This window comes from Neomonachus schauinslandi, chromosome 1 (assembly GCF_002201575.2).
Source record: "Neomonachus schauinslandi chromosome 1, ASM220157v2, whole genome shotgun sequence".
NCBI classification, from domain to species: Eukaryota; Metazoa; Chordata; class Mammalia; order Carnivora; family Phocidae; genus Neomonachus; species Neomonachus schauinslandi.
In genome coordinates, this window is record NC_058403.1 from 105067769 (window position 1) to 105090152 (window position 22384).

At 40.2% G+C, this 22384-nt stretch overlaps 1 protein-coding gene across 2 annotated transcripts; it reads left to right on the forward strand.

Annotated features, from left to right (window-relative positions):
- The first annotated feature begins 7595 nt into the window (after positions 1-7595).
- SSR3 (signal sequence receptor subunit 3) lies at positions 7596-20278 on the forward strand. Of its 2 annotated transcripts, XM_021702622.1 has the most exons (5): positions 7596-7794; positions 8939-9065; positions 13731-13829; positions 18632-18763; positions 20005-20278. In XM_021702622.1, exons 1-5 carry the CDS (start codon positions 7662-7664, stop codon positions 20069-20071), a joined length of 558 nt encoding a protein of 185 aa, XP_021558297.1. In that variant the 5' UTR covers positions 7596-7661; the 3' UTR covers positions 20072-20278. The 2 variants fall into 2 exon arrangements, with proteins under 2 accessions (XP_021558297.1, XP_044771033.1); XM_044915098.1 differs by lacking the exon at positions 13731-13829 and having other exon boundaries at positions 7606-7794.
- The last annotated feature ends 2106 nt before the right edge of the window (positions 20279-22384 follow it).

Sequence of the window (22384 nt, forward strand, 5' to 3'; positions counted from 1 at the left end):
GTGCATGCACATGTGCGTGCAGGAAAGGAGACAGCTGGGCAGGTTTATAAGTTGAGCAGGAAGCAACACATCAAGAGAGAAGGGAGGAGGGAAGAATAAAAACTATCCTTATTGAGAGCTGGCTCTGTTCCAGGCACAGTGCTAGGTGATGGGACCTATGAATGTGCCTTCATATTATTTGTTTCATTTAATGCACACAGCAACCTTGGGAGGAAAATGAGTTTCAGAGAAAGTGAGTAATTTGCCCAAGATCACACAGCTATTATTTTGGCAGATGAAACAGACAGATCTTTCTGACTCAAAAGGCACATAAGTTCTATTCATGAAAGAGGGAAAAGAGGAAAGGATATTTAGTGCAGAGAGGTCATAGAAGAGGTAGCTGGAGTTGGAATAAAAAACATGGGTTAGTCCCGCATCGGGCTCCCTGCTCCTTGGGAGCCTGCTTCTCCCTCTGCCTTTCTCTCTCGCTCTGTCTCTCATGAATAAAAAAAAAAAAAAAAAAAAAATTTTTAAAAAAAAAAAAAAAAAAACATGGGTTAGTAAGACAGAGGGTTACATTTACCCCAGAGGCAAAGGAAGACGGAATCACAAAATACTGTAAAAGGGATGAGAACGTAATTTCATTTTATTTCCTGGGTAAAAATAGCCTAGGTAGCTGGCATATGTATTCAGCTAGGTTCCTAGGAGACCATTGATGATTTCCTTAAGCTTATAGTGACAGAGGCATATCTCTTCTTTTTTATCCCCTTATTGTGTCTGGTTTTGGTCATCCCACAAATGATCTCAAATAGTATCCTCTGCCCTTGCATGACTGTATACTCCTATAGCTCTTCCTTTACGTGGAATTCCCTTCTTTATCTATTTATGAGTATGGAAATGGACACTACTACTTAATTGGCAAACCATATGAAATAAATACTGAGATTGAATGAATTCCAGTCAAGGATTTGGTCTTTCAATTTTTATCTACTAGATTGTTGTTAGATTACATTGGCTGGGGCATGTGAAATACAAGAATTTTTAAATAAAGACTCCTAAAAGATGAGCAACAAATTACAGCTGAGCTTTTATTTCATCTAAACCATTTTAGTTGAAATTCGTGACCTACTTTATCTCATGATCTGTTGCCATAGTGCTTAGGTTAAATGTGTAACTAAAGAAAATTGATTTCCAGTGCAAATCTTAATTTTTATTGTGCCCTGCAGTGCTGTATGGATGATGTATGTATGAGAAGTCTCACATTTAGAAGATTCCACGGGGAGTTTTGAGAGTCAAAGTATTATGGCCTCTGTCTGTGGATATTAAGATAATATATTTTCTGTAGATGTGTATCATTTAAAAGAAATAAGTGACTTTCTGAATATCCTCAGGCACAAAAGAAACGGGATTTTCTGACTGCTTCAGAAGCAGTCTCCAATTTACATGGGTCAATCAGTATTTGCTAAAAAGGAAAACAGTATTTGTCTTGGAAATTATAAACCTCAAGCTCAAAGACAAATGCTTTTCCCTCAAATGTTTTAATGCCTTGTTTGATTTAAAAATCTATTCTACAGTCAAGTGAGCATTTAGAGTTCTCAAGACCTTATCTTTGTTGAAAAAATAATAATAATAACCTAGCTGGCAAACGTCTGTCAATGGCAGAGTATGTGTTTGGTGGGTGGGAGAAGAGGCCTGGCCAAGTCTATGGGGCCAACATTCCCTAGCACTCTCTGTAAATGGGCACATTTCTTTCTGAATGGTGAGGCTTTTTTCATTACACTTGTGATATCAGAATTTCCTAAGTGTTGAGAGCAATAAAAGTGTCTTTTGTTATGTTAACGACTTTTGGAAAGCTGCTAGGTAAACCAAGAATGGGGGCTGCTTGCCAGGGGAGCCAATCATGATTAGAGGGTTAGACCTTTCAGTTCCACCCCCTGACCTCCGAGAGGGGAGAGGGGCTGGAAGTTGAATCAATCACCAGTGGCCAATGATTTAATCAATCAAGCCTCTGTAATGGAGCCTGCATAAAAATCCAAAAGGAGGGGGTTTGAAAAGCTTCCAGGTTGGTGAACTGGAACACTTCCATCCGCCAGCCCCAAAGTCCATGGGGACTGAAGCTCCCGTGTTCAGGATCTTGCCCTAGGTATCTCTTCATCGCTTTCCTTTGTATCCTTTACTGTCCTTTGTAATAAACCGGTAAGCTAGTGAGTATACTGGTTTCCTGAGTTCTGTGAGCTGCTCTGGCAGATTAATCAAACCTGAGGAGGGAGTCAGGAAAGCCTCCAATTTATAGCTGGTTTGGCATCTGAAGTGGGAGCAGTCTCGTGGGGCTGAGCCCTTAACCTGGGGGATCTGACACACTAGCTCCAGGTAGGTAGTGTCAGAACTGAGTTCAGGTTGTGGAACACCTTGGTCAGTGTCGGAGGATTAATTGCTTGGTGGTGTGGAAAAACACACACTGCAACACCTTGAACACTTCTTCCTATATTGCATACATTCAAGTCTCTATAAATCTGGGAATTTATGGGGCAGATTAAACCCCAAATGTATTGTGTTTGGCTTACATAATTCACTTATTGCAGTTCTAAAAGGAAAAGCAAACCTATTTCCTTCTACTCTCAACACTTCTGACACCAACGTGTGGGTTTTCCACCCTAAGCTGTTCTTTAATTTTCAGTGGACACCAACGGGGTGTCCCAGAGTTTCACTCAATGCTTAGACCTCACAGGTTCAGGGTTCAGTCCCACAAGACTAAAGCCCACATCAGATGCTAATCTCAAATCCCAAATTGTCATCGGTGCTTCTGACCAACTGGCTAAAATCGAGGGTTTCCATAACCCCCTCCTCCGGTTTGATAATTTGTGGGAACAGCTCCCAGAATCAGGAAAGTGCTTTACTTAAGACTAGCCACTGGTGATTCAGTCTCCAGCCCCTCTCTACTCTCTTCTCCCCAGAGGTGGTGGTGGATTGGGGTTGAAGTTCCAACCCTCTCTAATCCCAAGGTTGGTTCCTAGTGGAGCAAGTCCCCCATCCTGCAAGAGCCAGTTCATTAACAAACTCAGGTGTGCTTGGCAGGGGCTTATAAAAAAAAAAAAACAAGAGATGCTCCTCTCATTCCTATCACTCAGGCAATTCCAAGGATTTTAGGAGTTCTGTGTCAGGAAGCTGGGTGGAGACCAAGTACGTATTTTTTATTATGTCACAGGTTACTTGTCTGGATCATGTATGCATTTGATTTTGTTCCTTTTGCCTTAAACATCTTGGGGGGAAGAGATGATAAATTACTAAGTTATGTTGAACACAATTATTCATCTTTTTCATTTGTATGTAAAATATATTTGTATGTAAAAAATGTTTATATTTATTTCCCTCTATTTCTAACTTGTTTTGTTTTCATTTTTGTTTTTCATTTTTGAAGTGTTTTTGCTTCATTGCAGGTGTTGTTCAGGCTTAGAGAGGGAAATGAGAAAGCCTTGAGGCCCTTTGAGCATCTAATTAACCTTTCTTTAATTTATGGCTGCTGGTGAGTTATGGTTTATGGTTTCCACCTCTTAGTTGGCTCTGTTTCTGTGCACCTCTAACAACTGTGTTTCTTTCTGACATCTTATTTTCACACTCTTTGAGACAGACTCCACTGTGAGAGTCCAGGTTTCCTCACTGAGGTTTGCCTATGGGTTTAGTGCAGGATCCTAGCTGTGCAATGTTGTGCCGGCCAGAGCCGCAGTGTGGCAACTGGCACACAAGAAACTACCCTCGGCTGTTTGCTCAAAATAGGGCTTCCGGGGCAGGCACTTAGATCTTGAGACTCTGCTGGTACAGAGGAGACCAGAACCCACGTGTAGTTAAGAGCTCACATCCTAGAGTCCGATTGCCTAGGGTTTATAACTTGACTCCACCAATTACTGGTTGGGGGATCGTAGGTGAGCTACTTTACTAATCTATGCCTCTGTTTCTTCATCTGAGAAATGGGGATAATAACACATATCTCATAGTGTTGCTGTAAGAATTAAATTAGATGATATATCAAGAGCCTAGCATAGACCTGGATGTATAACAAAGACTCAATAAACTTTGGTTATTATAATCATAATTATGATTGTTATTTGGATATTTCCAAGGCTCTAGCACAGTACCTTTTACACAGTAGCTTCTCAATAAATCTCAGCTGAATGAAGAGATGAACCAATGAATTAATCACATACCAGTGCCTGAAATATGTAGTTTGGCTGAGTAAATCATCTCTCAGATGAGACTTTAAAATATTATATCTAGAAACTAAAAGAAGTGTTTAATCTCTTCTTTCAAAAATCATTTCCATAATGAGATTTGCATTTCAAATGGACTTTGTATAATGAAGAGCTTTTCCTCTCCCCTCCTACCCAAGAGTAGTCCATGATGATTCATTTGTTATTTTTCTTTTCTTTACTTTTTAAAGATTTTATTTATTTGAGAGAGAGAGAGACCAAGCACAAGGCTGCGGGAAGGGCAGAGGGAGAGGGAAGAGCAGACTCCCAGCTGAGCAGGGGGCCCGTTGTGGGACTCCATCCCAGGACCCTGGAATCATGACCTGCGCTGAAGGCAGACACTTACCCGGCTAAGCCACCCAGGCGCCCTCATCTGTTATTTTTATAGGGCCCCAGTAAAAAGCTGTGTTTTTCTTTACTGGCTAGGCAATTTGCAGTGTGTGTCACAAGAAAGGTGTATTAATTTTTACCCTGTTGGATTTTCTTCCACAAAGCCATCAGCAGTGGATGAGAGAAATTTGTTATCCTTGTCCCTGCCAGTAATAAATATTATTTCTTTAAATTCCCCCCCCCCTTTTTTTCTGCAATCTAGGTATGAAGTGATGGAAATGTTTTTGGTTTTTTTTTAAGATTTTATTTATTTATTTATTTATTTATTTATTTATTTATTTATCTGACAGAGAGAGACACAGCGAGAGAGAGAACACAAGGAGGGGGAGTGGGAGAGGGAGAAGCAGGCTCTCCACTGAGCAGGGAGCCCGATGCGGGGCTGGATCACAGGACCCTGGGATCATGACCTGAGCCGAAGGCAGACGCTTAACGACTGAGCCACCCAGGCGGCCCTGAAGTGATGGAAATGTTAAGCCTTAAATTCACAGATCAGAATCAAGCTGGGATGGACTCAAGTCCATCTGGTTCCTTCACAGAGTTAAACTATATTGAAGTAGCCAAAATATATTGCAGTCTTCGCATAGAATCTATTGCCTACCCTTCCTTCTGTTTTTTCAGCACACCTTTTACTCTGCTTGTCTAATGTGCCATGGCCACATATGCCACATATAGATGATCCTTAGATTTTGCGGTTCTTCAAAAGGAACTAGATTGCATTTGGTATAAGAAAACACTGTTCTAGTATTTCTAGTGTGCTATCTTCATGTCTTCATTGTTACCATCACCAAAAAACCTTCTCTGTCGTTAACATCATTGGTTACATATTTCTTTATCTTACCCTATAAAGAATTTAAATTCCTACTATTTTAGATTCTCTTCTGTTTATCTTCAATGTCTTTTTTTTTTTTTTAAGATTTTATTTATTTGACAGAGAGAGACACAGCGAGAGAGGGAACACAAGCAGGGGGAGTGGGAGGGAGAAGCAGGCTTCCCGCTGAGCAGGGAGCTCCATGCAGGGCTCCATCCCAGGACCCTGGGATCATGACCTGAGCCGAAGGCAGACGCTTAAAGACTGAGCCACCCAAGCGCCCCTATCTTTATTGTCTTTAGTTTTTATTCTTGGTTTGCAAAGCTACCTCCTTTGATCGTTTCAATTTTAATGTTTTTATAATCTACACTCAACATTTCAAACTTTTATCTTTGCTATTTTGTTTAAATACTTTTCTCAGGTATAATTCTTTCATCATTGTTTCTTACTTTTAACTATCTCGATTTTGATCTTACAGTTTTCTTTCTTTTTTCTTTTTTTTTTTTAAAGATTTATTTATTTATTTGAGAGAGTGAGAATGAGAGAGAGTACATGAGAGGGGGGAGGGTCAGAGGGAGAAGCAGGCTCCTCGCTGAGCAGGGAGCCCGATGCGGGACTCGATCCCGGGACTCCAGGATCATGACCTGAGCCGAAGGCAGTTGCTTAACCAACTGAGCCACCCAGGTGCCCCGATCTTACAGTTTTCTAATTTTATCTTTTTATATCCTTGGTTTGTAAAGAGTAAACAAGAAATCTAGGTATATAGACAGATCCAAAAGGTTTTGCTGATGAATTGGTCACAGATGGAGAGGGAAAGAAAGGCATTAGTGTTGACAACTAGCACTGTAGTCTGAACAAATGGGTAAAAAATGGTGTGATCTACCGTAGAAAAAACTGAGAGGGGAGTATGTTGGAAGAGAAAGTAAGAGTTTCTTCTCTCTCACCACCATTGCAGAATAGAAGAGCATTGTACCATTTTAAAAGGACGTATTGCAGATATTTTTAAATGAATACTTAAGTTTCTGGAAAAGAATCACTAGTCTCTTTTTTCTTATTTTGCTGTTATTGATAAAGACTTCTGGCATTTATATGAAAGACCTATTTTAGGAACACTCACTATGGTACCTTTATAGAAAATAGACTGAAAAGTTGCAGACAGGAAGCTCCATAAGAATGGAAACACTGGAAGTCAATTGCAATTTGGATGAAATTAAGATGAAAGCTCTACTAATCTGTTGATAGGGAAGCTGAAGTTTGGAGAAGTTTGCCTGATGCCAATAATGTAGATGAAAGAAGTTTTTGCTATGAATGAAGTGGTTTTTTTTTTTTTTAAAGAAAAAGTGATAATGCAATGAGTTAAGAATCATATCTAGTTGTTTTAACAGGCATATTCAATTTTCTGAGCTTTAGAGGAGGCCTGTCTAGCCAACATGTTCTTTACTTAGTATTATGCTTTTTTAGCATGGCTATGGAGTCCACATTACTCTAAAGAATGAGTTGAAATAAAGTAATTGTGATTTGTAAATGTATTAGACTCATGTTAAATATTCATCAATTAGACCAGAGCCAAAGTGCCTTCGTTTTCTTGAAAAGGTAGATTGTTATTTTGTTGAAAACAGTCAACGCCCTGGACGCTAGCTCGGCTGGGCTCTCGCCCTCAGGGTCTTCATCTGCAAAATAGGGACAACGATGTGCATCTCAAAGGATTTCGAGGATATTTAATGCGATAATGGATGTGTAAAGGAGAAAGGACTTTACACGGGCTTGTTTAGCTATACTTTTCTTCACTTCCTCCTCAAATGCCCCAGTGCTGGGTACACGCGGAGGGTATTAACCGTTCTCTCGTTGAATGACCGACTGAATGACTCGAGGCCAGAACAGCTTCCTATTTTGGAATTCCAACGACTTGGAAAGCGTGATGGCACCTGTGAAGTGGAATGTCAATAAAGTTTTCTTTACTAAAAAAAAAAACCAGCATCCACGAAACTACAAATCCCCGCCTTCCTGAAGCCCACTAGCCAAGGGGCTGGCCAGGAACCCGGAAGTCTAGCCGGCTTGCCGAATCACGCCGGGAAACGTACATAGCGGGGGCCAATCCTGGGCAAGCTTGCTCCCGCGCCGCGCCGAGTCCCGCCTCCGCGCGTAGCGCTGACGGGGCGTTAGCGGGTACGGCGGCCGCGGGGGTGGTGCCAGCGGCGTTTACCTAGCTCGGCCTTCTAGGCTCGAGGCTCCGTTCCACCATGGCTCCCAAAGGCGGCTCCAAACAGCAGTCCGAGGAGGATTTGCTTCTGCAGGATTTCAGCCGCAACCTCTCGGCCAAGTCCTCCGCGCTCTTCTTCGGGAATGCCTTCATCGTGTCCGCCATCCCCATCTGTGAGCGCCGGGAGCAGGCGGACCGCGGAGGCCGCCGGCGGGCCGGGCTGGGCGGGGACGTGGCAGGGCCCGGCCGACTGGCGGGAGTTAGCGCTGGGGCCATCGGCCCGCGGCTGTCCCCAACTCGTCCTGAGCGCGGGGATAGCACCTAGCTTCTGTGGGCCTCAGTGTGCTCAACGGGGATAGTGGTGGGCGGCATCACAGGAAACTCACTTGTGGCCCCACTCCGAGAGATTGTGATTTCCTAGTTCTGGGATGGCGGCCCCTAATCTGCAAACAGTCGGGTTAAGATTTTGTGCTAACACTCATGCATATGTAATCTGCTGTCTGTTTTTTTACCCACAATTGTTTGCCATTACCAGCTTTAAAACTTTATCGTTTCCTTATTTTGGAAAAACTAATGAATTAGGCCAGAGTCAAATTTCCATTAACCCTCGGAGTGAATTAGAAGTGTAGCTTTAGGTGAAGCCCTTCACACTGCTGAACATTGTTTTCCTAATTTGATCAGAGAGGTTGCACCAGTGCCAAGAGCCGGCGCTCTCACTTGTTTAAACTCTTTAATGCTATTAGGACAATTCTAGAATTCTCATTTGGATGGAAGAACTTTGCAGACTTGAGCAAAGTTGTTATAGCTCAGGTTTCCTGGATTTGAATCTCCTGCCTCACACTGCTGCACGTTTGTTGGGCAGTTAAGTCGAGATTCATTTTCTTTTGGCCTTTTAAAACCTCACTGGCCGTTGATTTCAGATAGCCACGTCAGCATGTAAACTATGGCTTGGGACTGCACGTGGCTGTGGAACAGCCTGTACTTAGCTTAATAGTACCCTGATGAATGAAACTTGAAGTCTGAATTGATTTTTTTGGTGGGGGGAGCGGGATTCAGAGTTTATTCTCATTTTAGAAGAAGCAGAAATCTCATCTGGACTAGTAATGGGAAGGTTCTGTTTTTCAAGTTTTCTGAGCTGGGGAAGTTTGAGACTGTAACTTTATCACTTCTGAAGATCCTCTTAATACTGTGTTAGATTTTCTAACCTGGACTGTATTTTATAGGCTTAGCTACAATTAATTGAGCATGCCTTTGTAACTGGGTGGTAATGTTTTGTTCCTTTTTGTATCCTCCTCTCCCCCTTCTGTCTTATTTCAGGGTTATATTGGCGAATATGGCATATGGATCTTATTCAGTCTGCTGTTCTCTATAGTGTGATGACCCTAGTAAGCACTTACTTGGTAGCCTTTGCATACAAAAATGTGAAATTTGTTCTCAAACACAAGTAAGTATGTTTCTCAAGGGAAAGTATGTATTACATGTTGCTCTTTTATATAGAAGGATGTCTTAAAAGACCATTTGTGTGTCTTGTTTTCAATAAGCATCAATTTGATCTGTATATGTATATAGGCATATTAATGCTATAAAGAATTATTAACTAAGTGAAGCAGAGACAGTGCTTCTGACACTTATAGAAGTAGGTTTTGAGGGTGAAATTAGAACAGTTGAGCACTAGCCTTAATCATGGGGTTTATCAGAAAAACAAACCACCAAGTAAATTAACATTGCTGAAGCCAAATGAAATTCTTTCTGGAAAGAACAGTTCTGGTTCTCCATGTACTATTTTTGGACATGAAATAAGTGGTCTTTTTTTTTTTTTTTTAACTCTGACATTTTTAATGCTAATTACATTTTCTTATAAGTATGTAAAAATGTAAAAGATTATTGTATTTCCTCTAAGGTTACACATTATATAAATCCTTTCTAAGTTTGTTGTTTCTATGTTAGGCTCTTTGTGGTGACAGGAAATAGAAACATGTTGAGATGAGGGGCACCTGGGTGGTGGTGCAGTTGGTTAAGTGGCCAACTTTTGGTTTTGGCTCAAGTCATGATATCAGGATCCTGTGAGCCTGTGTCAGGCTCCACATTCAGTGGGAGTCCATTTGGATATTCTCTCCCTCTGTCCCTTCCCCCGCTCACATGTGCTCTCTCTCTCTCTCTCAAATACATAGATCTTTAAAAGAATAAAAGAAACATGGTGAGATGATCTTAGTTAACAGGGATTTATTACATAAAGACCAGAAATGGCCTCAGTGGCTGAAAGTGGCCTCAGCATCTTCTCTGCTGTTGTCTTGGACCCATAGGAGCTCAGGTTTGTGTGACTGCCTTTCTGCTAGACCAGCAGAGTGATCATCTTTATCGTCTTTTTGCTTGGCAGCCCTCTTCACCAACTGCCATTCCGGTTTCAGCCTGTCTTGGACTCTCCTGTTCTGGGCTGGCTTTCTTGTGAGGTGTGGCCAACTGTGGGTAGTGAAGCCTTCAGATGTGGGCACCTTGTACGACCCATCCTTTGTGATATCCTCGGAACTCACTCCCTTTGAGACTTGGATGTTTTTTTGACTTGTTCTGCATATTATTTTTCATTAACCTTTTTGGAATTAAAATTACGGGTTTTTGCCTTCTCATTTCTACTCTAGGCTTCTTGAGGGCCACTGCCATGTCTTTTGTCCCTCACAACAGTTAACGGTACATTTAGTTGAGTAAAATTTCAGTTACTTACTGACTTGATTTAATAGGTTCTCTCAGAGTGGAATTTTTTTTAATTATAGTTTTGATTTAATATTAAATACTGCCACTCATATCGAAGCTTCTACAGATTTACAAGATGTGTTAAAGCTCAAAGACCCAGGAAGATGCAGAGTATGGGTAGGTGTTCATAGTAGAGGGAAGTTGGCTTATGTGTTGACAGTCTGGATTCCAGTCTAAGCTCTCCTTTGCTTAAATGTATAGCTTTGGGCACACATTTCATCTTTTGAGACATCACATTTCTGAGCTGTAAAGTGGGGATACTAATGGTACCTCATAGATGGTGAGGATTAAATAAGATAATATGGGTGACATGTTAAGCATAGTGTCTGGCACATAATGTTTATTTGCAGTGTTGGAGACATTGGGGGTGAGAGAACCCGTAGGAATTTTTTTAAGGTTGCGTGACTTTTAAAAAATGTTTTTCTTTAAGAAATTAAATAAATGGGGGTGCCTGGATGGCTCACTTTGTTAAGTAACTGCCGTCAGCTCAGATCATGGTCCCGGAATCCTGGGATCAGTCCAGCAACGGGCTTCCGGCTCAGCGGGGAACCTGCTTCCCCCTCTGACCCTCTCCCTTCTCATGCTGTTTCTCTCTCTCTCTCTTTCTCAAATAAATAAATACAATCTTAAAAAGAAATTAAATAGACGGTATTTTTCTTTTTCTGGAAAGGTTCTGAAATATGTTAAAAAAATAAGAGGTAAACAGTTGATTTTGTGGGTTATCTCATTTGGCTGAGTGCTGGGCCACTGGAGTAACCTATGTCTTGTTTTAGAGCATTCAGCACTGAGACTTACTTAAGAGCCCTATGAGGGTAGGAGTTGTTGAGTTGTAATAAACCTGACAGGTTGTTATGGGTCTGTTAGGTGAAGATAGAATTTTAGATCTAGAAGAGAAATTAACTAGTTAATCTGGTTTGGTCTATTCAGGAAGATTTGTCCTGTGAACAGATGATTGACTATTTGTCTTAAAGATACTTGGAGATAGCCAACTCTTTTGAAAATAGTTTATTCCTGTGTCCTACCATTCTGACGGGCTGTGGGGGTGGGTGTATATATGTATATTTTCTTCCCTCTGTTCAGCTCAGAAATGTTTCTGCTGTAAACCACAGTCATTTCTTATCATCTGGCCTCTCTTAGAAAAAAGTGGTCTTATGCTAAGTTCAAGAAATCTTTGAGTACCTGGTCTGCTAGAGAGGTTCAGAAATAAGAGTCTGCCCTTAAGAACAGAACTTTTACATAATAAAATGAATCAGTCGAAGTTGGATCTTTGGGAATTTGTGTTTAATTTGTATCCCAGAAGCTCTTGTGGTTAAAGAAAGGTTGAAAACTATGGACTTGAATGATCTTGGGCTTTCTTTTCAGGAATCTATCCTGATTTCTCCACACCTTTTCTTGGTACACTGACCAAAACTAAATATAGCATAATAATGAGGGATTAATTAATTGAACATAGAGTGAACAGATTTCCACATTCCATATTTTCTTGCTTTTAATATATCTCAATATTGTGTTGAACATTTTCATAGTGGGACTGTGTAGATAATTGCTAGATTTTGCTTATATCTGTTATTTTTCTTCTATAATTATGGCTAACCAGTCTCTCCTCCTATATTATGAAAAATACACCATGTTGAATTTAAATGTCATGAACTTTGGGAGGCTTTTTATATTTTGTTGTAGGTTAAATTTCATACTCTCTTTCATTAGCAGTCTCATCTGATAAAATTCACCTTATAGATTTTCTGATGAATGTACTTTTTTAAATTTGATCACTGAAGATTCTGATCTGGTATCTTGAATAACACTTTTAGTTTTTCTGGCTGATTCCATACAGTGGTTCATTTAGTTAAAAGTTGTATGGTTGATCCCTGACCTTGTGGTATTACTTATTTTTAGTAAAATTGTTCTTTGAGTGGAGTTAAAGTATTACTTTAATATGTTACAGCTGTTAATTCCCTTTTTATTTTTATTTTATTTTTTTATGATTCTGCTTTGTAATTTTTTAAAACATTTAAATTTAATTAATTAACATATAATGTATTATTGGTTTCAGAGGTACAGGCCTGTGATTCATCAGTCTTATACCCAGTGCTCATTACATCACATGCCCTCCCCAGTGTCCCTCACCCAGCCACCCCATCCCTTGTCTCCCTCCCCTCCAGCAACCCTCAGTTTGTTTCCTGTGATTAAGAGTCTTATGGTTTGTCTCCCTCTCTGTTTTCGTCTTGTTTTATTTTTTTCTCTCTTCCTGTATGATTCTCTGTTTTGTTTCTTAAATTCCACATATCAGTGAGATCATATGAAACTTGTCTTTCTCTGACTTATTTTGTTTAGCATAATACCCTCTAGTTCCATCTATGTCATTGCAAATGGCAAGATTTTTTTTTTTTTTTTGATGGCTGTGTAATATTCCATTGTGTATATATAGGCACACTACATCTTCTTTATCCGTTCATCTGTTGATGGACATCTGGGCTCTTTCCATGGTTTGGCTATTGTGGACATTGCTACCATAAACATCGGGGTGCGTGTACCCCTTCAGATCACTACATTTGTATCTTTGGGGTAAATACCCAGTAGTGCAGTTGCTGGATCGTATGGTAGCTCGATTTTCAACATTTTGAGGAACCTCCATACTGTTTTCCAGAGTGGCTGAACCAGCTTGCATTCCCACCAACAGTGTAGGAGGGCTCCCCTTTCTCCGCATCCTTGCCAACAATTCCCTTTTTTAAAATAAAGATTTTATTTGCCAGAGAGTGCGCGCATGCATGTGCAACCGTGTACATGTGCAAGCAGGAAGAGCGGCCGGCAGAGGGAGAAGCAGGCTGCCCACTGAGCAGGGAGCCCGATGCGGGGCTCGATCCCAGGACCCTGGGATCATGACCTGAGCCGAAGGCAGACGCTTAACTGACTGAGCCACCCAGGTGTCCCTCCCCTTTTGTTTTTTAAGTCTAGTTTACTTTTATTTACTGGAATTGAGATCCTATATCATTTGCCAGTGCCTTATCAAATTTATTTATAGAAATAACTAGGCTAAAACAAAATGGAGTTAAAATGATTTTTAACTAAGTTGTGCTAAAAGCATTTGACTTATTTCCATATTAAATACCTAAACTTTGGAGAATTACCCCTTTTAAGCAGAAGTCAAAGCTTATAACTAATAAACTCCATCTTGGAAGTTCTTGAACTCTCTTTTGGCTATTACAGTATAATAAACTTGGAATTTTCTGTCAAGATTATTTCTTGAAATGTAAAGTATCATATAGTTGCCAATACAAAATATGAGTACAGAGTGTTTCAGATAGTGTGATATTCATTCGTGGAGCATGCGGAAACTTTTTTCTTTTTTTTCCCCCCCCAGAGTAGCACAGAAGAGGGAGGATGCTGTTTCCAAAGAAGTGACTCGAAAACTTTCTGAAGCTGATAACAGAAAGATGTCTCGAAAGGAAAAAGATGAAAGGTTGGACTTCTAAAGTGTTAGTGATAATCAAAAAGGGAATACTTTGTAGAAAATTAAGTTTTTGGTTTCTGCCTGGAGAATGTGGATAATGGAATTGCCTGAGGTTAAATGTTGATATTGTAGAAGACATAGTAATGGGAATAACAATCACACTGACATTTTGAGTTTTTACCACCACCAGATGCTTTTCTTTGTGTTATACACAGTTCATTTGTTTCTTTAAAGAGCCCTATGAGGTAGGGCTAATATTTCCAATTTACATCTGAAGAAACGGAGGTACAGAAAGCTTGGGTAACTTGCCCAAGGGCATAGATTCCTGTGCGTTGGTCAATCCACAACAAGAACAATAAGAACTCGGGCAGTATGGCTCGAGAACTTGTTCTCCTTAAATGCTGTCCTGGAGTTCAGGAGCCTGCAGAGCTTTATCCAGTGGTGGCTCTGCCACTTGATAGCTATGCAGCCTTGAGCATATTACCTCACCCCTCTGGGTCTGAAGAGTTTACATTGTGTTGGTGTTAGCATTTTTGGGTGGTGGTATTTCCATTCCGGAGCTTCCCTAAGGACAGCCAGTTCTTGGTTATCTGCGTTTGGTTGGGAAAAAGAAAACAACTTGGTTTCTCTCCTGTTGCCCAAATGTCTGCCACATTTGTTAGCCCTTACCCCTCAATTTTTCCTGCCAAATGCTTTTAGAAGACTTAATAGTGTAATATCTGAGTAGCAGAAGTCTCTGAATGATTGAATAAACCTGTGCTTTAGAGTTGTTACATGGGTTTAGTACAGTCACGAGTTGAGGTGGTTTTCATAGATCTTAAGTTTTAGTGTCTACAAAGTTCTTTGTGAAATGGAATTTTTAACCCACTTTGCCTCCAGAAAGACTTTGTGGAGACTTGCCATATTAAAGTGCATATGAAATCAGTACAATTTTGAAAGATCAGAAACCTTTAAAAGTAAGAAAAGCTGGGTGAACAAGAACTCAGAGTTAGTTACAGCAGTTGAGCATTGAACTTAACTCTGAGCTTCCAAGTGTCAGGGGAAGCATCTGAGGTCATACACTTTCATTGTCTGATGAGAAGCAGCATGTAAATCCTTCTGAAAAGAAACTTTCCTGGCACTGAATCTTGGAAGGACTTTATCAAGTGGATCCTTATTTAAGGGACACTGAGTAACTTAATAAACAATGTCTTCTACAGTGGTTTTGAAAAGGCACTAAAACGTTATAGAAATGGTGATCTCCTGTGGATCCTTTATAAAAACTGAAGGATACAATATTTTTTTTTTTTTAAGATTTTATTTTTTTAAGTAATCTCTATACCCAGTGTGGGGCTCAAACTCAACACCCAGAGATCAAGAGTTGCATGCTCTACCGACTGAGCCAGCCAGGTGCTTCCTGAAGGGTACAATATTAAAATAGTGACAGTGAAGGCAGCTTTAATGAGGTCTGGTTGCATAGCTTCCTGATTGTAAATTTTTTTTTTTTTTAAGATTTTATTTATTTATTTGACAGATAATGAGAGAGTGAGAGAGAGAGCACTAGCAGGGGGAGTGGGAGAGGGAGAAGCAGGCTTCCCGCTGAGCAGGGAGCCCGATGCGGGGCTCGATCCCAGGGTCCTGGGATTGACCCTTGCATTGGGCTCCCCACTCTGTGGGCAGCCTGCTTCTCCCTCTCCCCCTGCTTGTGTCTCTCTCTGTCAAATAAATAAATAAAATCTGGGCGCCTGGGTGGCTCAGTTGGTTAAGCGACTGCCTTCGGCTGAGGTCATGATCCTGGAGTCCCTGGATCGAGTCCCGCGTCGGGCTCCCTGGCTCAGTGGGGAGTCTGCTTCTCCTTCAGACCCTAACCCCTCTCATGTGCTCTCTCTCATTCTCTCTCAAATAAAGAAAAATCTTAAAAAAAAATAATCTTTTAAAAAATCTTTTTACTAAATTATAGTATTTATTAGAAAAGTGGTTCTTAAATTGGAGTGTACATCACAGTTACCCAGTTTCAAAATGCTTGTTACAGCTCTGTAGGTTTTAGGTGATGAATTGTAGCAGAGATGGCAAATGTGTCTCCTCTGCCCACTGCAGACTTGCCTGATTTGGTCTGGCACATGTTCTTGATTCTGGGATATGTCTCAGGATTTTTCTCAGCATGGTATTCAGGTAGTCACTACTACTGGATCAGAGTTGGAATTGGAAATGAAATATCTTTGCCATTGGCTGAATCAGTATTTCAAAGAATGAAGTGTAGGTTTTGTGAATACATAAAATGTAGAGTGTCAGAAGATTATAAAATTTCTATTCTTGTCATCAGAAGTTTGTGCTGTTACTATTTCACAAAAACCACACTGGATAAAGTTGTATCCAGGTGTATACTCATGATTGACTCTGCTAACTGAGATCAGGACTCTCATTAAGATCTAGTATTTACAAAAAAAAAAAAAAAATCTAGTATTTTTCTCCCTCAAAAGAGTTGCTTCAAGAGATTTAAGAGAAGGCTTAGCAACACCTCTTTGCCTAGATACATATGGCTCAAATCTCCCACCTACAATCATTTGGAATATGTGCCCCATGCGACTTTGAAACTGCTTTGCTCTCCATTCAGGGTTGCAAATTAGCTGAGGAAAATCAGAGAGTCATTAATATTTATCCCAGGGTGTGAGTGTTATTTCTTCTTGACTTACCAATGGTCTGTCATTTAGTATTAATGTGATTATAACAGTTCTTGAGTTTGGTCTCAGTCTTTGCCCTGTAGGAAATGCTCCTTGGAAAAATGACTCCTCGGGCGTGCTCTCCCAAACTAAGTTTCTTACCATTGTAGCTTTGGCAGAACTATTGCTGATGAGGGCATTTGGGGGTCTTCATTTTTTTCTAAATGAACCAGGATATCATTGGGCTAGAGAAAATTCTGAAAGCTGTCCAAGATAGTCCTGTGTATACACTGATGTAACACTTGGACATACCGGGAGCTGGAGTAACCTAAAGGATTGAGCCACTTGTTTTATCACAACTGTTCTGAAGATGGTTCTAATTCAGGCATGACAAGGAGTTAGGGAGAAGTGCTCCTATGGAGGTGGGATAATCTAAGCAACCATAATGGAGGCATGCTAATAGCCTGTTTAAGGAACCTGTCTCCACTGGGTCTTGTACCAGTGTCTTAAAAACAAACACTTGTTCTGAATGTTTTCTAGCATTAAACCATGTTGGGGCTATGCATCTTTTTGAGATGGTGTTTTCTTTCATCAGTGTTAAACTGGTATAATTATTTCCTCCAATTCCAAGTCACATGTTTTTTAAATTTACATTTAAACTTCTCTTACATCAGGAGCTGTTTTTAGTTGATGGCTGCATTTAATGTAGTATCTTTTACTTATCCCAAACTTACAGTAAATAGAAGTTTTATTAAGTTGATGGTATCCATAGAATCAAGGACCTATGGCATTTATATTAGAGAACACAAACTTCTTGTGATGAAGTTAAGTTCATTTCATTTAGCTCCTTTACAGTCAAGCTTGTTGACTTTGGATTAAAACATTTGGTGAGTAAAATGTAGCAACTGCCAATGACATTAGCCATAGTGCTGTCCTTAGAGGATTGGTGGAGGGGATCATCTGGCCCCAGGGTAGTGTATCTTTGGGGAGGACAAAGCATCAGTGGTGATGGCTTTCAACCTTTTTGATAATAATCACAGTAAAGTACTTCGCCTTTCGACCAAATACACTCAAACATGCACACATGCAAACGTTTCACAAAACAATAATTATCCTCCTGTGGGTTATACACTCGATATTTTTCTTTTCTTTTTTTAAGATTTTATTTATTTGTCAGAGAGAGAGAGAGAGTGCAAGCACGTAAGCAGGGGGAGCGCCAGGCAGAGGGAGAAGCAGACTCTCCACCGGGCCAGCCAGGAACCCAATGTGGGGCTCGATCCTAGGACCCTGGGATCACGACCTGAGCCAAAGGCAGATGCTTAACCGACTGAGCCACCCAGGCACCCCCAATATTTTTCTATTTAAAAAAATGCTGGTCTCATTCCACTCACTTTCCCTGAGCGTTGAATCCACCCAATTGATTTCACATCCCGCTAGTGGGTCACAACCTACTCTTCTAAAAACTGCCTTACAAAGTTAATTAATCAAATGGAATAAAGGCTACCTTATTCATAGGCATCCTGGAACTTCCTGCTGCCCGTGTGAAGAGGTAAAAGAAAAGGCTGATAAAGTTTTAGTTAATAAAACATAATGAGTAAAATGGATTAAATAAAAAGTAAATGGGTTTTACAGAAGTTAAAATATCCTCCTAATATTGAAGCACATTCTTTGTTTGAATTATGTAAAGGCAGATAAAGATAGTTGCAGACAAGTCTGCTTCTGTGAGCCACGGCTAGGTTTTGTTTTTGGGATTGTCTTCAGGTGTAATATTGAAGGCTGAGATCTGGAGGCTATTGAGAGTCTTAAGCCAGCACAGCCAGGAAAGCTTCATCTGGCTACTGATCATGGAGTTTGTTTTAGGTGAGGACCTAGAGAACAATGTCTCTTTAGGCTGCTGGTGAAGCCAAGTCCATTGCAATTAATTTGTCCCTTCCTCCAAAGCTCTAACTGCCTGGGAAAAAAGGTAATATACCGAGCAGCTATTTTTATCAGTAGAGTAAAATATCTTTTTCAGCAGGAAAAAAGGGCACAGTGCTGATTAAATTTAATGTTAAAAACACATTCTGTCCAGAATACGTAAGGAAAAACTTACCTTATAGTGGACTAGAGCCATGTGGTATTTAAAATATTTTAATACATATTTATAAACTTGATCAATTTGTCTGTCTACAGAATCTTGTGGAAGAAGAACGAAGTTGCTGATTATGAAGCTACAACATTTTCCATCTTCTATAACAACACTCTATTCCTGGTCTTGGTCATTGTTGCTTCCTTCTTTATATTGAAGAACTTCAATCCTACAGTGTATCCTTTTAAAGGTTGATGAGCATTTTTTGAAGTCTAGAATCAATAGTTTGTTTCGGTTTTTGATTTATCCCAAGTATTTTACTGTGAAGAAAACTGCCCAGGGAATCAGTTCACTAAATAGCACTGTGACCTCAGGCAAGTTTCTGGACATTTTATTTTATTTTATTTTTTAAAGATTTTATTTGTTTGACAGAGAGAGACACAGCGAGAGAGGGAACACAAGCAGGGGGAGTGGGAGAGGGAGAAGCAGGCTTCCCGCCGAGCAGGGAGCCCGATGCGGGGCTCGATCCCAGGACCCTGGGATCATGACCTGAGCTGAAGGGAGACGCTTAACGACTGAGCCACCCAGGCGCCCCAAGTTTCTGGACATTTTAAATAAGGGCTTTGGGTTTGACTTAAAGTTCTTTGAAGTTTATAACTCCATGATAAATCACTCTTACATATATGATCATGTGTATCTTCCTATTTAAAAATAAGTTCTGAGGATCAAAAGCAACTTGCCTTCTTTGATAGCTCCTGGCATAAGCCCATGTGTCTGCTTTGGAATTGGGTGGATAGCCAGTGTAGTTATTTAGGCAGATTTCATAATATCTTAACAGTGTTTCAGGCTGCTCTTAAATTGAGCTTGTGGGCAAGAATCAGTCTTCTCTTTTTAGGTAATTTTAATTAAAGGTGTTAGGTAGGGATGTGCAGCCATACTTTTAAGTGGAGATTTTATGTAATAAAATAGACTCCTCCAACTTGTGTCTTCTGAGAATACTAGAGTGGTTTGCCCTCAACAGTCCCATTCTGAGGCGGAGAGTAGCTGTGAACTTTCAGAGCCTCCTTGCTTTTACAGGCCAACTGTAGCCAAAACACTGATGGACAGGGGAGACTTATTTTTCCTTTGCTCTTGGCTGGAGGCAGGGAAGCTACGTTTCTTCTTCCTGTTCATAATCTTGATTAGCTCTTCTCCTTTAGGTTAAATGGAATTCAGATGTCTTCTTTGTGATCATGTGTTCTAGGTTTCTGTCTCAAGTGTTTTCTTTTTAAAATTGGAACACATTTCCTGTGAATGCTCTTCATTCTTTATAGCCTTCTGTCTTGTAAATTGCATTTGCAGACAATGGGACTGCACATCATTGTCATTTTACAGTGTCAGACGGGAAACAGTGCATTTCAAAGAGATGGGCTCTTTTTATTTTGTTGAAGAACCACTTTTGGGCTTTTAATCTTTCCTTAACGTTAAATTTTTACAGGAACTATATTTTATCCATAAGTGCTTCATCAGGCCTCATCGCCCTCCTGTCTACTGGCTCCAAGTAGACCATGCCGGCTTTGCCCCCTGGCTTTGTATCTACGGGTGGCCTGTGGTATATGGAAACGTAGCAGGGTGGTCAGGGTGAGAGACACACAAGATGTTTTTATAGTCTGCAGTTGGAGGTTTTGAAAAACCCAACAAAATGTAATTCAGTATTTGTTTATTGGCTCTTTTTTGACAGATTGTTGAAATTAAATGAGTTGAAAGGGAAACTCAGAGTGCCAGGACATTTTTTAAAAGGTAAAAAGTGTCTCGCAATGTGCTTAAATCACAAGAGGAGAAAATAACTTGTTTCCTTGATCTGTCAGAGGTCACAGTAACCTGGACTGAGCTGTTATTATTTATAATAGTAGCAAGAAGTTAATAAGTGGTTCTTTGTGTTCTAACCACAATATTACAACTTTTGTGAACCATAAATATCAGAATGAAGAATCCTTTCCCCCTGGGGATTGAACAGAAGCCTCATGTTTACAAATCTCTGAATTTGTGATTTGAAATAACTCAAAAACAAGGTCTCCAATTTGGGCAGAGAAACTTGTGGAAAAGTGTTCTTTTGTTTTTTTAACAGAAGCGAGGCAGCCAGGGTAATAACCTAAAATTAGTGGCCAGGCATATGAGAGTTGTCCCGTGGGGTTAAAGCACATACTGTTCAGCTGTATAGCCCTGCCTTGGGTGGCCAGGGAGGTCAGCTCAACCCTACCATGTTGGCTTGACCTGACCGAGAGACTGGAATCATTGTTTTCCTTGCCTAGGGTCTCACACCACTAGAGGAATATTCAATAGAGAACCTCCTTCCTGAATATTGATGTGTAAGAGATTAGAATAATGTTTATGATCTTAGTTCCAGAATTCTAAGAACTCTCCGAGGAATTGCAGTGGTTTTAGTGTTTCTATAGCATTTAGTGCAGCCTTTTTCCATCAGGACTTTCATAAATTTGACCTTTTTTTTTTTTTTTTTTAAAGATTTTATTTGAGAGAGCACAAGTGGGAGGGGCAGAGGGAGAGAGAATTTCACACAGACTTAGCACTCAGTGCAGGGCCTGACGTGGGACTCGATCCCAGGACCCTGAGATCATGACCTGCGCTGAAGGCAGATGCTTAAGCTGCTGAGCCACCCAGGCGCCCCAAATTTGACCCACAAGTTCCCATTGATTGTGAACAAAATTTCTTCATATTAACCTCTTCAGCCCCTAGAGTTCAGCCAAGAACATTGTCTTGCATTTCTTAATCAATGTGTGCAGAGATAATTATCATTTTTTGGTGCAAAAAGTTGGGGAAGCTTTTTAGCTTGTATTATTTAAAGGGTTATGGAATAGGGGCACCTGGGTGGCTCAGTCATTAAGCATCTGCTTTCAGCTCAGGTCATGATTCCAGGGTCCTGGGATCGACCCTCGCATTGGGCTCCCTGCTCAGTGGGAAGCCTGCTTCTCCCTCTCACACTCCCCCTGCTTGTGTTCCCTCTCTCGCTGTGTCTGTCAAATAAATAAATAAAATCTTTAAAAAAAATGGTTATGGAATAACAGTACTTCAAAAGAAATATTCTATTCCTAATCTTAACTTTAATCTTTAGTTTCCACTTCTAAATTTAAGGTGAATGTTGTAAATGATATTTGCCGTTTTGTTTATAACTTTATAGAAAGGTGTTCATCAGGAGTTTATCTTCTATGGGCATGCCCAAGAACTTGGAAACCGGGGCAAGAGCACATTTGCATAGTGGTTTAGTGTCTTTAATTTAGGATTGTATTTACTCATTGTTTCTAGGAGTTTGCAATTTACTTTTCTTTGGTGCATTATTATCCATGTGCCATCATTGGATAATTTGGAATGAATGAGGAAGTCACAAGAAGAGTCACTGCAAAATATGTAATACGTAAGAGGTTTTTCTTACTGTGTTAACTTTTTTTTGTAGATAACTAGTCAGTAGTTTGGTGGCATGGAGTTTGTGTACCAAATGCATTTACTTATTTGACAAACCATTAGGATCTATTTGTTAGCAGAGCTGGGCCTAGTGTTTTTTGGTTTGTTTTTTGTTTTTAATTGCTGGTAAAAAAACGCCACTAGATGGCAGTGCCTGTGTTGAAAGGGGGTGGGGGGGGGGCAATTGCCACCATTCTTAACAATACGTGTACCTGAGATGGAGTGGTGAAAAAGGGGCATCAGCTTAATATTCTTCATAGAATGTCCCTTGAATTCATAAACTGAATAATTTGTAGAAAAGCAAATAAGCAAAATTTGATTTTGGTCCTGAATTTTACCTAGAGCACTTTTTGGTTCTGATAATGGTTTCTAACTTTCTATACTGTTGAATTTCTGTGCAT

Excerpts from the sequence above, each read along its gene's own strand:
- SSR3 (XM_021702622.1), top strand. The coding sequence starts at position 7,662 with ATGGCTCCCAAAGGCGGCTCCAAACAGCAGTCCGAGGAGGATTTGCTT. Across the intron at positions 7,795-8,938 it reads CGTGTCCGCCATCCCCATCT|GGTTATATTGGCGAATATGG; the intron begins GTGAGCGCCGGG and ends GTCTTATTTCAG. Across the intron at positions 13,830-18,631 it reads CGAAAGGAAAAAGATGAAAG|AATCTTGTGGAAGAAGAACG; the intron begins GTTGGACTTCTA and ends GTCTGTCTACAG.